At 40.8% G+C, this 16,446-nt stretch overlaps 1 protein-coding gene across 1 annotated transcript in view; it reads right to left on the reverse strand.

Moving 5' to 3' along the window:
* Positions 1 to 16,446, reverse strand: part of LOC139468747 (mismatch repair endonuclease PMS2-like) — a 32,608-nt gene that overhangs the window by 8,662 nt on the left and 7,500 nt on the right. Inside the window, exons 7-19 of the mRNA XM_071250873.1 lie at positions 16,166 to 16,342; positions 14,711 to 14,810; positions 13,418 to 13,502; positions 12,071 to 12,150; positions 11,132 to 11,210; positions 9,615 to 9,654; positions 7,953 to 7,992; positions 5,983 to 6,091; positions 3,886 to 4,622; positions 3,094 to 3,193; positions 1,629 to 1,722; positions 498 to 534; positions 76 to 206 (exon numbers count right to left, since the gene is read on the reverse strand). Of these exons, the coding sequence (XP_071106974.1) occupies positions 76 to 206; positions 498 to 534; positions 1,629 to 1,722; positions 3,094 to 3,193; positions 3,886 to 4,622; positions 5,983 to 6,091; positions 7,953 to 7,992; positions 9,615 to 9,654; positions 11,132 to 11,210; positions 12,071 to 12,150; positions 13,418 to 13,502; positions 14,711 to 14,810; positions 16,166 to 16,342 (1,809 nt within the window). The remainder of the gene's footprint in view (positions 1 to 75; positions 207 to 497; positions 535 to 1,628; positions 1,723 to 3,093; positions 3,194 to 3,885; positions 4,623 to 5,982; positions 6,092 to 7,952; positions 7,993 to 9,614; positions 9,655 to 11,131; positions 11,211 to 12,070; positions 12,151 to 13,417; positions 13,503 to 14,710; positions 14,811 to 16,165; positions 16,343 to 16,446) is intronic.

The following is a 16,446-nucleotide window of genomic DNA, read 5'->3' on the forward strand; positions in this document are numbered from 1 at the left end:
AGTGAGAGAGTGAGTGAGTGAGGTAGTGAGTGAGAGAGTGAGTGAGGTAGTGAGTTAGAGAGTGAGTGGACTCACTGTATAAGCTTCTGACTCTGTATGACAGTATGTCTCTGTAACATCTCAAAGTTGTACTTCTCATCAGTTGCATGCTGATCAACAATAAACAGGTCCTCCCCATGCTTGGCCAGGATGAAGCCCAGATTAAACTTGAACAAAACAACAGCTGATATCAATCTCGAGTGAAATAAACCTCAAGTAATCCAAACATGGTAAGTCAAAATATTACCCATAGTCTTTCCAGAAAATGTTTCACGATGACAAATCAGGCCATCAGCTAACAACGTCCATGGACAGAGTAGTATTAATTTGACTTCCATGAATCATAAATGACCTAATTCAATTTGTTTACAGACAATACGTGACTACTACATATAACACATATGTGTGATGGAGGAATGTCATGTAGACTTTAGTGACTGAAGCCCTGAATGTCGTACCTGGCCGATGATCTCCATCTTGGGAAACATGTCTTTCCTGCAACCAAATAGGACATAACATACAGTAAACATGGGATTATTAATTCGAATGTCATCCTTGTCAAGCCAAACATGACAACACTAGCCGAGTACAGTCATAGCTCAACAACAGCCAATGAACCGATGCCACACTCGTGTAACATCTAGAAACTTTCTTCTCTCCCAGGCAGACCAGTTTTGTCACCATAAGGGACTCCTGGGATTTTTTTGAAGAGTCACCTACACGAACAGAACAGATCAGATTATAAAAATGCTCAGGTATTCTACTAAGTGCAGTTCCCCCACTTCTTTCTCAATGCTTTACCCCCCCTTCCATCCCAACCCCCCTTCCATACCAACTCCCCTTCCATCCCAACCCCCCAGCCCTGTAAGCTACTGTCTGTTTCAGCCGTGTGAGCTCTGTGTATGGGGTCCATTAACTAGTGGTCTAGTGGTCTAGTGGATAGAGCATCTGCTCTGAGAGCGGATGATGGGTGGTTCGATCTGCATCATACCAAAAGAAGGTACTTGTTGTTACCCTGCCTGGCACTCGGCATTAAGGGGATAAAACAAGGACTGGTCGGCTCGGAGTCAATGTACTGTGTCTGAGTGGGGTTTTCATGTTAAACTTAGGCATAGTATCTCAGTGGCCTAGCACTATAAAACCGACCTTGGTCCAAACTAGTAGAAGCAACCACACACTCATGTGCATGCACATCGCAATTAAGTGTAATAATCTTCAACACGACATTAAACCACATTTTACCTCACCACCTCTGGGTTTATTACTCTAGAAGATCCCCAGCAGGCAAAAATCAGAGCTTGACTACATCTCCGAATCCCCATACACACAAACCTTCTCTAACTCTTTAATTTGGAAAGAAAAATTTAACCCCTCCAAATCCAGAATTTTTGTTATCAGTGCATCCCTTGAGCAGGGATGTGAATTTAAAGGTCTCAAAAAGGTACAATCCTTATAAAAGAGCTCCGACCTCGATATGAAAGGCCGGATCCACAAGTTCAAATCTAAGTAACTTACAACATAAATAACCTGGTATGGCCTAGTGTCGGCCAGGCCCCCTCTTATATACATCTAACAGAAGATAGACTGACTTTATTTCTCTCTGGAGCTCCTCTTCAGCAGACCTGTTGTCCAGGGGGGAAATCTTAGCTCGAAAACTGCGGCTGAAATCTGTATTGCCATTCCCTATGAAAAAGAGAAGGTTTTCATACAACAGGACTATATTACATAAAGTTTATTTAACACATAACATATATTTGTAACATAGTGCCCCATGCTTGTCAGAAGAGACGCCTAATGAGCTTAGGTTACAGTGTGTGACCTGGATGATTGTGTGTTCACTGTTATTGTCATGCAACACTGGCTTCCACAGGAGATATCGCTTGGGTGAGAACGGAAGGAAGGTCCGGGGTTCGATCCCTGGCCTCGTCATACCAAAAGACGTTTAAAGATGGTACTCGTTGTTACCCTGTCTGGCGCTCGGCATTTAGGGACTAAAACAAGGACTGGTCGGCTCGGAGTCAGTATACTGTGTCTGAGTTGGGTATTCATGTTAAACTGCGGCATGGTATCTCAATGGGCTAGCACTAGCGGCATCAGTCCAGACTAGTACAAGCAGCCACACTCACACGTGCATGCACATCGCTATATAAGTGCAATAATCTTGGATGCGACGTTAAACCCAATTTCACCCCACATTGTAAGCTGAAAAGCTGGAAGAATGATTTTGGATAATAAACAGAGTCTCACCCTCATGTCTTTTGATGTCAAATATGTCAAAATCAGAGCTTTGGAGTCTCAAACTTTTATTGACTTGTGTTGATATACCTTACAGTCAAAGACACTCGAGTCTTCTCTATTTGAGCCATGACACTGTTGATCTTTGCTCATGATATAGCCCCAGTATTGCTGCCTCCAGATAAAACTACCCTCACACAGCACAGCCTTTATAACTCATAGTTGGGTTCACTGGATGTATAAAATAAATGTAGCAATATGATCATGGTAAAGTTGGGTACAAAATAACTGTAACACATGAGGGTCAGCTCACCAAGTACTTTTTTATGATCTGGGCCCTGTTCCACAAAGTGTTAGCGCTAAGTCGATCGTAACTCCCTTTCTTTAACACTGACTTACGACAGTCATAGCGCTAAGATAGCTTTGTGGAACGAGATCCAAGGACCCGTTCCACATAGCGATCTTAACGCTACGATTGCCGTAAGTCAGGGTTAAAGAAAGGGAGTTACGATTGACTTAGCGCTAAGATCACTTTGTGGAACAGGGTCCTGGTCAACAGCAACTTCCGATAATATGAGTGAAGTGTCTCGATTGGACCGATGCAATACTATAAATAAGACTATATACCAATCAATAAACAAGATGCACTTATGTTCATAGCATTTGTGTTCATTGAAAATTTAGTCCTTGTAATTTTTGTTTCATAGATTGACATATTATTTGTACGTATTAAGGAAGAAATAACATTTTCATACTTTAGTTGCAAATTCATAACAATATGGAAAACTTCAGGACCGTTGTCAGCTATGCATTACTCACCATCTTGGTTTGTTCCATTCACAGCCTGTGTCCTGGCCTTGAAAGCACTGAAGGAAAATGAAAGTCTTCTCTCTCTTTTGCGAACCTCTTCTTTCTCATCCTAGAGCAAAAACACCACATCCAATCCACAGTTTGGCTTATTAGGCTTTGAGTAAGTATTATCTGTGCAGCTGATATATACCACTTAAAAGTCATAACAGAAGAACTAAAGTCATATGAAAATGTGCAAGTCTCATATGCATATACAAGTTTGCAGATTTGGATAGATCGTAAAATCGTTAATACAAATATCACATTGAAAACATCGAAAGCAGTGTGTTAATGTCCTGTCTATCTATTTCAAAGGCTGAATAAAAAATATAAAGGAGGCCGAGCCTTTATATACAGAGGCTCCATATATGGTCTCAGAGGAAATTTCCTTTAGGATTACCTCCAAGATAGCATGCATGATTGGTTGCATGCATTCTCAGGGATTGAAATTAACCAAGACTATGTACTAGCCACGAATGTTTGAAATTTTACTAGCGCTTAGGATACCATTAACATTAACAATAATCAGCTTGGCTAGCAGGCCAGTGCTAATTTCCATCCTTCCCTCTTTTCTTGTTTAGGGGGTAGTCTGTTTTGTACTTGAAGAATCTTGCAACATTATCATTCAGACTCTGGGCTATATTCAGCAGGATGAAGGGACGGTCAAAGGAAAAAAGTAGACATATTAATATCAATGAAATAGCAGGTCAGATATGCATGACATGAGAGTTGATAGAGATGGCCTAGCACAAGACTACTCACATATTCCTGAAGAGTAACTCGACATCCATGGGTTAGTTGTGCATCATCTGGACTCTCCTGTGATGCTTCTCCTGAAAGACCTGCAGCTGCCCAATGTGATGCCTCTTCCTCTACATCTTCAACCTCCTCTTCCTCACCGGTATCTCCTTTTAATCTTGCCTTTCTGAACAACAAGGATTCTGACAATTCCTCAAGGTCTATAATCTCCGGACTTGAATGTTTTGAAATTTTCAGAAATGATGTTCTTGCATCAACAGCGTCTTCCTCACACTGAACGTACTCCAGATCTGTGTCTGGGACAGTAAAGCTGTCTGTCTTGGACTCTTGGCTGCAACATGTGGACCTGCTACCTTGAGAAGATGTTATCTGTTCCGGAACAACAATAACACAATCTGAGGACTGACTTGAGCCACCACCTTCAACCTTTGTTACATCCTTGGTACACTTCTGTTTAAAATCTGACAAAAAACTGTCAACATGTGATCCTCTTTCCGCACTCACTGGAGATGAAAACGAATCATCAGCTCTAGTTTTCAGAGATGGTGAGTGTGAGAGTTTGCTTGGGCTTTCTGTAATACCTGAGTCCGAATCTATTACAGATTCTGATTCCCCAAAATTTGGGGATTGTTTGCGCAGAAAGTTTGAAAGAGAAGATTTACAAGGTGTAGACTCCTCAGATTTGAACTTTGCAGGAAGACTTTGACTTTTGGGTAATGTCCATGTGTCAAGTCTTCTCTCTGAAATAAACAGAATTCATTAATTTCACTTAATCCGTTTACAATTTACTTTGAAAATATAACAGTTACACTTGTCTATTGGAAAATGAAGACACTTCAAATGTTTTCAGTTTCACTTCAAGTGTTTATTTGCCTCTTTCAGTAAAGGTAGACACTTGTTCACTATCAATTTATGAACTTTGTAAAACGTACGTAATAGCTATTGGCGATTTCATCTGGGGATTATATATTATAGCTGTGAATTACATATATTGTTACATGTAAAGATTGTGGAGTTTATGAAGAACGATAAACTTTGAACATTCAATTGAAAACTTATTATCGGAAGTAGTAACATGCATAACATTTTTTTAATAATGACAACATTGGTGTATAATAATAACTTTATTGATAATTTATAACAATAATGGCTCTAGTCGTGGCAACTTCCAAACTTTCGGGAAGTTGTAATCTATCAGACCGTCATTCAGGCGATGTTTCTGACAGATCATGATCTGAAAAATACTATCATGAAAGTGTATCCAGTGGATAAGCCGACCCCTTTCTACAGAATATTTTTTCTGGTCCTCAAAAGTCAGCTGCTAGCTCAGTGTCAGCTGCAAAAGCAAACAGTGACACCCTGGTGAAGATCTCCATGTGCAGGCTCATCCTGACATAATGACTGGAGGGGTGACAGTCAGGAGCTGGAGTCAAGTCCTCCACACACAGTGACACCCTGGTGAAGACGTCCATGTGCAGGCTCATCCTGACATAATGACTGTTAGGGTGACAGTCAGGAGCTGGAGTCAAGTCCTCCACACACAGTGACACCCTGGTGAAGACGTCCATGTGCAGGCTCATCCTGACATAATGACTGTTAGGGTGACAGTCAGGAGCTGGAGTCAAGTCCTCCTCACACAGTGACACCTTGGTGAAGACCCCCCCATGTGCAGGCTCATCCTGACATAATGGTCTTTAGGTCTTTAGGTCTAAAGTCCTCATCGATTAATAACATTTGGGGGTTAATATTCTGATGTAGTTCTCAATACTTCAGGGGCGGTGGGGTAGCCTAGTGGATGAAACGTCAGTTTGTCCCTCTGAAGGCCCAGGTTCGATTTCCCGTGGTGTACACCGCCTTGAAAGTGCTGGAATATTGCTAAAAGTGCCGTAAAACAATCCTCTCTCACTCTCAATACTTCAGTTTTGCTAAAAATTTGAACTGAATACAACTGACAGAAAATGTAAACACAGTAAACAAGCTAGAATGTAGAATGCAGATTTTGACTGAGCAATTATTTAATACTCTGTCAGGTAATAACTAAAGCAGGTAACCCTTCATTGCCAATAATTGATCCTCAACGACTATAGAAGGAGGTCTCACGTTTTGAATGTTTTGGACTAGAAGTCTGAAAGTTTCCTGTCCCGTCATCCTTTGCAAATGCACTGGAAAACGACCGCTTTAGTTTGGACAGAGTGTTCACGAGTGTTGGCTGAAACAACAGATTCATATCATAAAAAATTATATGAAACATTTGATAAAAATATCAACATTAAAAAGACATAGAAGTCTAATGCCCCAAGACATTTGTCCCTGAAAACTGACCCTAAGGTTTGTTTGTTTGTTGTTTGACGTCGCACTCAGCAATATTCCAGTAATATGAGTCTGTAGTCTGTAGTCTGTAAATAATCAACTCTGGACCAAACAATCCAGTGACTAACATCATAAGCATCGATCCACGCAATCTGAATATGATGACATGCATTAACCAAGTCAGTCAGCCTGACCACCCAATCCTGTTAGTCGCCTCTTACGGCAAGCATAGTCGCCTTTTACGGCAAGCATGGGTTGCTGAAGACCTATTCTACCCCGGATCTTCATGACCCTTAAGAAACATATACCAAACAAACTTTCTTCCAATTCAAACATATTAATATATTTTAGCACTGTCTTCAGAACAGCCTGGGTGCACAGGTAGCCCAGTCATTTAAAGCTTCATAATTTGGTGTGCAGAGTTGCATCCCTTCGGCACGCCAGTAACCTATGATTTCAGGTTTAAATCCTGGTCCACCCTGATTATGTTTCTAGGTTTGTCAGCACCATACCCGTACTTGTGGGTTTTTCCAAAGTGATGAACGTCTCAGATCTGCACAAGCAGCATCATTTCAGGCTTTCCTCCCACATTAAGCTGACACACCATGATACCGGGTATAACTGGAATAAAAGCGGTGTTAAACCTAACTCACTCACTCACTCACTCACTCACTCACTCAGAAACCTCATTCTCCGAAACCTCTAGGCAAACATAGGAACACAGTGTATTAGATATGTTATTTAAGTATTTAATGGTATTTTTCCAGAAAATTATGGACATACACATGATAGTGCAAATACTTTCAGACAGTCTATACTTTAAAATGACGACACAACCATACCATACTGAGCATCTTTACCCACAGCCTGTAAGAGGCTAATCTTCAGTATCTACTTGCATACACACAGACTACCATGGCCATTAGGAAAGTTAACTCCGCTATGAATAAGTGAGTGAGAAGGTTGAACGCCACTTTTAACAGTATTCCAGTTATATCACGGCGTGTCAGCTTAATGTGGGAGGGAAGTCCGAAGTGATGCAGGTCTCAGACGTGAAACCCACGAGCACGGGTATGGTGCTGACAAACCTAGAAACATAACTGGGACAAACCAGGACTCGAACCCACAAACATAGGTTTCTGATGTGTCCAAGGGATGCAACTCTGCACAGGGAATCGTGGCGCCTTAGACGACTAGGCCACGCATGCCCATTAACACTGCTATGAACAGTATTCGGTTACATCATGGAATGGCAGCTTGATGAGGGAGGAAAGACGATGCAGGCCTTAGTTACAGGGATTTATTTAGACCTGTTCATATGCTGTATAGTTATAACAAATAGGATGGCTTTTTAAGGTAACTTATATTAATTACTATGATAACAGGTCCAATAAAGACAATGTTTAACAAAATATCTTCTGTTTGACAACTTGCTTGCCCAGGGCACTTAGTTAGGAGCTCTTGAAAAAATCATGAGAAGATGACCATATCGGTGGAAACCACAAGAATGGATATGGTGCTGAAAAATCCAAGAATCATAATCAGCGCAAACCTGGAATTCAAACCCAAGTTCATAGGTTATTGGCAAGCCTAACGGACACAACTCTGCACAGGAAAGTGCAGAGTCACACAAATGGGCCAGCAGTGTCCTGCTGAGAAAGTTAAATGCTGCTTTCCTACCAATATCAGTACAGATGGCTTGCTGTCCTGGTACGAAACTCTAAGCAAAGTTCAATGCTTGAGTGTGAAAATATCCAAACCTTTCCTATTTTCGGCCCTTCTGGGACCACCTGCAACGACCTGCAAACACACAAGGTTTCTCTTCACTCAAAAGTGTAGCGATCAAAATGATACAACTTCACTTTTCTTACGTTACCATGTCAAGATTATTTATATCAATGCCAATCTCATTAAAATCAGACCTAAATTCTCGCTGCCGCTAAACAAAGATCTGAGGACATCCCATTGTGGGTCACGTCAGAACGACCTTTCGTGAACTTTGACCGATCACTGAAATGACTAACAAGAAGTCGACATCAGCCAATTAGAAAACAGCTTTCTTGAGCTTTAGTGCACTTGTTTCAACCTGGCGACTTCCATCTCAGACTACGCTTGAAAAAATATGTTAACACAGTTCTCGATTAAAATTTTGGAAACTTAACAAACAAACATTCCAGAATGTCTAATATAGGGTTGAGATGGTATAGCAGTGCTTCCCACGTACTGTGCAACACCGCCTCTGTTCAAATGTTTATAACATGGAGCGAGTGAGTATGGTTTTACGCCGCTTTTAGCAATATTCCAGCAATATCACGGCAGGGGACACCAGAAATGGGCTTCACACATTGTATTATCCCATGGAAGCGATAGAATAAGTTTGACAGAATCAGTCATATGGGCCGTAACTGTCGTTCGGAATACCCTGTGTTAACGTTTTCAAGGTTGCATGACCAGAAAACACATTCCAACTGTCACTTTCATGATCTGTTTAGCAATGCTTTGACTGGTCGGATGAAAGGTTGTTCTGACGTGACCCGTAATGGGATGTCCTCAGATCTTTGTTTAGAGATAGCTAGAACTAAGATCTGATTTTAATGAGATTGTATAAATGCTTTCATACAATTCCAGAAAGTTAAGAAAATGTGTACCATTATTTTCTTGTGTATAATGCGCACTTGAGAATAATGAGCAATTGAAGTTTTGGGAAAACTAAACCTCCCCACTTGTTGACTGTCAATCCAATGCCATGACTGCAGCCAGTGGGAATTAGTGGCAAATGAAGAAAATGGAAACAATTTACATTTTACAGAGAGTTTTTTTTAGTATGTTTTGTCTGTTTCAGTTACCATTAATTGCTCAATTTAGACAGGTTAATCATAAAACTTGAGTTAGCGGGTGAGATAAGTATTTGGATCATCTGATTTAATCTTTCTAAGACTGGAATGATCCTCAAACCAACCCCTTCTTAAAGTTTATTTATATTTCTACCATGAAATATCTGATTCTGACTGGTCAGTTAGAAGTTTCAAATCACAATAATAATGAATAAAACAGCTGATTTGACCTCTGCAGTACCTCGGTAGCTGTTATTTAAAGTGAACAACTTCTTCCTCAATATCAGTGAACATTGTGAAATGTACTATTATAGCTTACAACATGCAGAAATGTGGCCACAATAACATTCAAAGTATGTGTGGCAAAAGATTTAAGCCAGGAAGAGAGTACCAAATTTGGCGCTTCTCTATGACTGTTTCATCATACCAAATGAGCAGTATGACGTCATACTAATAACATGCCGTGTACAACTAAACCCTGCACATTCGGTTCAATATTCAGTTGATATTTCAAATCTACAGGTAACCTAGCTCTACATTAAAAATACAGTATGTTGATCTCCTGAACTGAATTCAACTGATATTTACCTGTCAGAGCCTGTGTCTGAACTGTCATCATCCTTGTCAGCTGGAAAACAACAGATGTCAGTACATGCTGAACACAGTAAATTATAGTGGCAGTATCTATAGGATCTCTTGCATTCAGTTACTGGTACTCATTTCTGATGGCTTGCTTACTGAATGGGAAACTTTTTTATGTACCCTGTTGATAGGAAAGGTACAAATTGCATAAACTCTGCTGGGAAGTGCCGAACTTCTTATAGTTGACACAATGAAATGACAATATTATCTCGTAACTGAACACCTATCAGATGCACTTTAGCAAGGGAGATAACTCTGGACGAGTTTACATCATCTGCTAGCTGTCAACATGTCTGTGAAATGGTTAGCTATCCACAGTGATAAGACATTTTAGATAAATGGGCAAGCCTGTGTGCCAGCTCAGGGTACACTGGCTATAACACTGGTAACCAATAGCCAATGATATTTACTTCAAGTTTCCTGCAAATCATGCTAATATCACTGCAAACATTAATCAATCTGTCTCTGCATCATGTTTAAATAGCATTTACCCATCCACAAACTAAACCACATCACTGTTTCAGAATGTTCGTTGTTTGACAAGGCCCCTATGTCAAGTCGCCCATCAATGTGTTCCTATTCTATCTTCAAACTGCAAAATTACCCTAAAATTCAAATCATGAATGCAAGAGAATAACCAGACTCTGATTCGCTTTATGCACAGGGTATATAAATTAGCATCGATTGTACAGGGGTTGGGTCGCTTGATAGATGGCGATATACGGTACCACCAAAACATTGGGCGCAAAAAGCAAAACGGAGATGTAAATTACATGAGTGGACCACTGAAAACCAGTGATGACAACGGACATTTCAGCTCAATAAAAGTCAGCTTGGACATCCCTGCATTGCCAAGTCCTGCTCGTCATCGCAGAAAGTGGATTCAGTGCTATGACTATCATACATACATCCCTGTTACTGTACAATCTCATTAAAATCAGATCTAAGTTCTCGGTACCGCTAAACAAAGATCTGAGGACATCCCATTAGGGGTCACGTCAGAACGACCTTTCATCCGACCAATCAGAGCGTCGCTTACCAGATCATGAAAGAAACAGTCGGAATGTGATTCCTGATCATGCAGGCTCGAAAACTTTAACACGGGGTATTCCGAACGATAGTTACGGGCTTTATAACTGAATCCATACAAGCTAGACCTTCTATTAGCCATCCCAGAATGTTCTTTTGTTCAGGTTTCAATTTTTTAATCGAGAATTTGTCAAAATATGTTTCGAAGCGTAGTCGCCAATTAGACATTAGTGCCGTAAAGCACAAGTAAGCTGCTTTCTGATTCGCTAATGTCGACTTCTAGTCAGTCATTCCATTGGTCGGTCAAAGTTCGCGAAAGGTCGGTCTGACGTGTCCTCAGATCTTTGTTTAATGGTAGCGAGTTCTAAGATTTGATTTTAATGAGATTGTGTTACTGTTAACCGTGGTTAATTCAAACTAAGCCCTCTGTGTACCTCTGCTTGTGTTGAGAGTCATGAAGGTGTTGATCTTCAGTATGCTGGTAGTGGGCTCGAACATCTTCACCAGCGATGTCTGCAATACAGAGCCAACAGACACAGGGTCAGACAGGAGTCATTGGACAAACTGTGGTAAAAGTACTTCGTATAAAGAAGAGTGTCTGATTACGTAGTCAGAATTGATTGCAGTTGAAAATAATCTAGTCTAGGCCCTGTTCCACAAAGTGAAATTAGCGCTACGGCTGTCATAAGTTTATGTTACAAAATGTAAGTTGCAATGTCTTAGTGCTAAGATGGTTTTGTGATACGGGGCCCTTGTGTTAAGATTACTTTGTGCAAAAGATCCCTGGAACAGACAAAACAGCGATTGACAGCACAGTCAGTTTCATGAATTAAGTGGGGACCTTGGCACTTAGGGTTTGCTGCCATAGCATTTAAATCTAGGGACCCCAACATATTCAAATTTTAACATTTTCATGTTTCATTCAGATGATGTAATGATGATGATGATGTTTGCTGTTTAACACCACATTCAGCAATATTCGAGCTATAGGACAACAATCTGTAAATAATGGAGTCTGGACCAAACAATCCAGTGATTGACATTATGAGCATCGATCCCTGCATTTGGGATAAGATGACATGCATTAACCAAGTCGGCGAGTCTGACCACACAATCCTGTTAGTCGCCTCTTACGGCAAGCATAGTCGCCTTTTACGGCAAGCATGGGCTGCTGAAGACCCATTCTACCTCGGATCTTCATGGGTCTTAATTCAGAACACTGTTGAGCAATGATAAGCCAGGTCCCACTTTGGAACCAGGCAGCTCATTTCTACTGACTTTTGTAACAAGCACTGGCGTTATTGTGGACTTATTCAGCTTCCTGGTCCTCATGGAGGGTTAAGAGAAATGCTCACTGCCTATCACAATCTCACCTTGAGTGTTGCCAGCAGGAGTTTCTCCCCCTGAAGGAAGAGCTGTCTCTTGTCAGGGGTCACATTCACATCAACACTCTCTGTAACATTATGTACAATCAGTGCATGAATAAACATCTTCTAGGGTGGTCCTGGGGTACGGGGGTACTGCGGACCTATCCTGTCTGGGTCCTCATGAGATACAAGCATGGGATACTGGGGACCTATCCTGTCTGGGTCCTCTTGCGATACAAGTATGGGGTGCTGCGGACCTATCCTGTCTGGGTCCTCATGAGATACAAGCATGGGATACTGGGGACCTATCCTGTCTGGGTCCTCATGAGATACAAGCATGGGGTACTGGGGACCTATTTGCCATGTATTCCCCATGGGAGACAAGCATGGGGTACTGGGGACCTATTTGCCATGTATTCCCCATGGGAGACAAGTATGGGGTACTGGGGACCTATTTGCCATGTATTCCCCATGGGAGACAAGCATGGGGTACTGGGGACCTATTTGCCATGTATTCCCCATGGGAGACAAGTATGGGGTACTGGGGACCTATTTGCCACGTATTCCCCATGGGAGACAAGTATGGGGTACTGGGGACCTATTTGCCACGTATTCCCCATGGGAGACAAGCATTGGGTACTGGGGACCTATCTGCAATGTAATCCCCATGAAAGACAAGTTTGGGGTACTGGGGACCTATTTGCCACGTATTCCCCAGGGAGACAAGCATTGGGTACTGGGGACCTATCTGCAATGTAATCCCCATGAAAGACAAGTATGGGGTACTGGGGACCTATTTGCCACGTATTCCCCAGGGAGACAAGCATTGGGTACTGGGGACCTATTTGCAATGTAATCCCCATGGGAGATAAGTATGGGGTACTGGGGACCTATTCTGTCACGGAAACCCATTGGAGATGAGCACTGGGTATTGGAGATTTATTCTTACCTGGAATAACTATTGAGAAATTCATGGGTGTGGCAACATTACCTATGTTCTTAAAGTCATATGAATGATTCAGGAAAAAAATATTTTATTCATTACTTTCAAGAACTCAAAGAAGCCAATTATCAGAAGCCAATATTAAACAGTTTTAAAAAAATGATTTTCTATTTTGAAAATACCTTATTAAGAATACAGATGACTGTGAGGTAATCTTGTCAATCTATAGACAGATGAACTTTACAGGCAGAGATACAATAAGCCTTGTGCTTGAGTTTAGAAGTGAAATTAACAAACATTTTTAACTATAGGACTCAAGGAGTGGCATACAGATCTATCTGAAATGAAATCATGCAAATTCCTGTTGCTAATATATGGCTGAATAGGTAGTGAAGATACTTCTCACTGACCTTTGTCCATAGTGATGGTTAGCACCACAAAGGGGTACTGATGGCGATTGTAGCTGTGGTAAACCTCATTGATCTGCTTGGACAACTGGAAAGTGATAATGTATAGCATCTCAGCATCATCAGCACAATCAATAACATCCTATTAGCACAGAAGTCAACACATGTCAAGGGTTTTACATCATAGTAACCTTTCTGTGGAACTTGGTAGAGGGGCATTTTTGCCAAGAGAGTTATTCTCTTGCAAAATGTACATGATATCCAGTGAAAACGGGTTAGTGTGCGTATTGTGTTGTTCCAGCTACATGTGTATGACTACGGGCTGTAAATAATCAAACAGTGATGGATATTGCAAGTCAATGTACAAAGACACGCCATCACCCAAGTCACCAAGTCTGACCCCCCGATCCATTAAGTCACCTCTAACAACCAGCATAGATTGCTGGGGACCTAGCTGGGCCCACTTGCACAAAGCGATCTTAGTGCTAAGACTGCTGTAAGCCTATGTTGAAGTATGGGAGTTACGATCATCTTAGCGCTAAGATCGCTTTGTGCAAGTGGGCCCTGTTCTACTCTGGAATTCCCCACAGGCCCTGGTCAGTCTGGGTCCTGTCAGTCCGGAAACTTGCCTCCAGGATAATAGTGTTGGGAACACACACACCTACATGACATATTCATGCAGCAGTATTTCTTTGCACCCATCATTAATTCATCCAGAAATGTATGAACCCGGAGGACATCACTAGGAATGGTACTAAATGAAGTTTCACTGCAGTTAGGTATGACCAAGACATCTTTCAGGGCAATATGCCAAGAAGCAAAATAAAACTGAGAGAAAAGTTTCAATTAACAGACATGATAGAAGTCCCAAACATGAGGGTGGCTGGGTCCCCTAGTGGTTAAAGCGTTCGCTCGTCACACCGAAGACCCGGGTTCGATTCCCGACATGGGTACAATGTGTGAAGCCAATTTCTGGTGTTCCCCGCCATGATATTGCTGGAATATAGCTAAAAGCGACATGAAAACATACTCACTCACTCACCCCAAACATGAAGTTTATTAACTGAACTAAATTTCTTCAAAACAATCTTGATGAAAAAGTTTTTATGAAACAGACGTTACAAAAAGAGAACATTTTCAATCTATAACAGCAAGTATGTTTCATATTTTTTTCCAATTGAGCTATGACGTCACTTTATTGTTTCAACTGTAGATTATTTGTAACGAATAGACAGTACTTGTGCATTATCCTTATCTCAAATTTTACCCACATATTTGCTAAGATATGTACGCTACCTTGGCCGAGTCACATGGCCTCTTGTTGATGAAGATAAACTGTCTGTCAGTACTCCCCCTTCCTCGACCATGCTCACACTTGGACACAAAGCCCTCGATCCTGCAACACACAGAGTATAGGAGGTTTCAAGATTCACTAACGTATTGATGCATCACAAATTTACCATGACCACACATCATGACAAATGATGTGAATTGCCATGAATTAATTCAGGTCTTTATTCTGTACGGAATTTAAAAATTTAATACATAAGTACATTTTCTATCACCCGACTTACCACATATCATCAAATAAAATGCTACATTGTATTATATTACTGGAACAAGGCATAATAAATGTTAATGTTAGCCATATGGAACATGGGAAATGTCACACAAACACAAAATTAAGTATCACAGCCTCAGCGTTCCCGTTTACCGGTAATTACCAGTTTTTTACCGGTAAAATTAGTCTTGGGCCGATAATTCATGTGACTGCCAGTCCCTGTGGACCAGCAAATATAGAACCTTATAAATCTTTGTTGTTGAACAAAACATAGGTGATATTCATATAAGTACATTTTTCGAACTAAGTCAGCTTGTCTGTTACCATCAGGGTTTCCCCTGGTCTATTTCTAGGTTATAAATATCCATTTGTAGCGACTTTGTCTCGAAATATTAAAAAGAGAGAGAGAGAAAATTGTGACTGAAGTTTGTGTGGATGACGTAAAGATCTTACTTAGTTACTTCAGAGATGACATCTTTGCACTGAACATGATGTTGAAAGAATTAAAACCAAATAATTTTCATATATTTTTTTATTTGTTGAAAGTTGAGACTGAAATTAGGGGGGACTGGTAATTTTTAGAGTTGCCTTCAAAAGCCAGCGGGAACACTGAACCTGTAGTCTGAAGGTCAATTCAAATCTGGTTAAGGAAATGTTGTTGTTGAAGTGAACACTTTCTTAAAGTCAAGTCAAATAAATAAGAGAATTTATTTCAAATTTGTGACATTTGGGGTTTTCAGAAGTGGAACTAGAGTAAGACTAATAAAGTTTACCTAGATAAAGTATTTGACAGGCATTTAGAAGTTCGAAGAACATGAAGACTTGAAACTGTATATAGACAACAACTTCTAAATAGTTCATTACAAGGGTTACTTCTCGCCCTCGGAAGAGGCGAGTAACATAAAGTTGGGCTTGTTGACTAGGTTGATGCATGTCATCATATCCCTATTGCTTAGATCGATGCTCATGATGTCAATCACTGGATTGTCTGGTGCAGACTTGATTATTTACAGACCGTCATGATATAGCGTGAATATTCCTGAGTGTGGTGTTAAACAACAAACAGAACAAAACTTCTTGCCCTTCATCAACAGAGAAGTTGTTATCCATACAAAGTTTCATGTCTTTATCACGATAAATGAAATATCCATGTACATTGTATTTCGACGATAGTAAAATTAAGACTCTACCTGAACAGGTCTTCAGAATAAGCTTGCGACTTGACCCCAAACCAGGAACACACCTCCTCTGTGGGCTCATGTTGCTTGAACTCCAACAGACTCTGCAGCTGTTTGGGGCCAAAGATGTTGGCGATGTTTTCTCTGAGTGTTGTGTTACCTTTGGTGGATACGACAGTTGACCGACTCCTGCAAAGACAGTACCACAGTAACATGTATGTTTTAAGTGGTCTAACCTAATTGATAATTTATATTTCAAAGTATTACTACTTTTGGATATCAATCTCAAAAAT

Source organism: Haliotis cracherodii, unplaced genomic scaffold (assembly GCF_022045235.1).
Source record: "Haliotis cracherodii isolate W230 unplaced genomic scaffold, xgHalCrac1.p SCAF_2, whole genome shotgun sequence".
Taxonomy (NCBI): Eukaryota; Metazoa; Mollusca; class Gastropoda; order Lepetellida; family Haliotidae; genus Haliotis; species Haliotis cracherodii.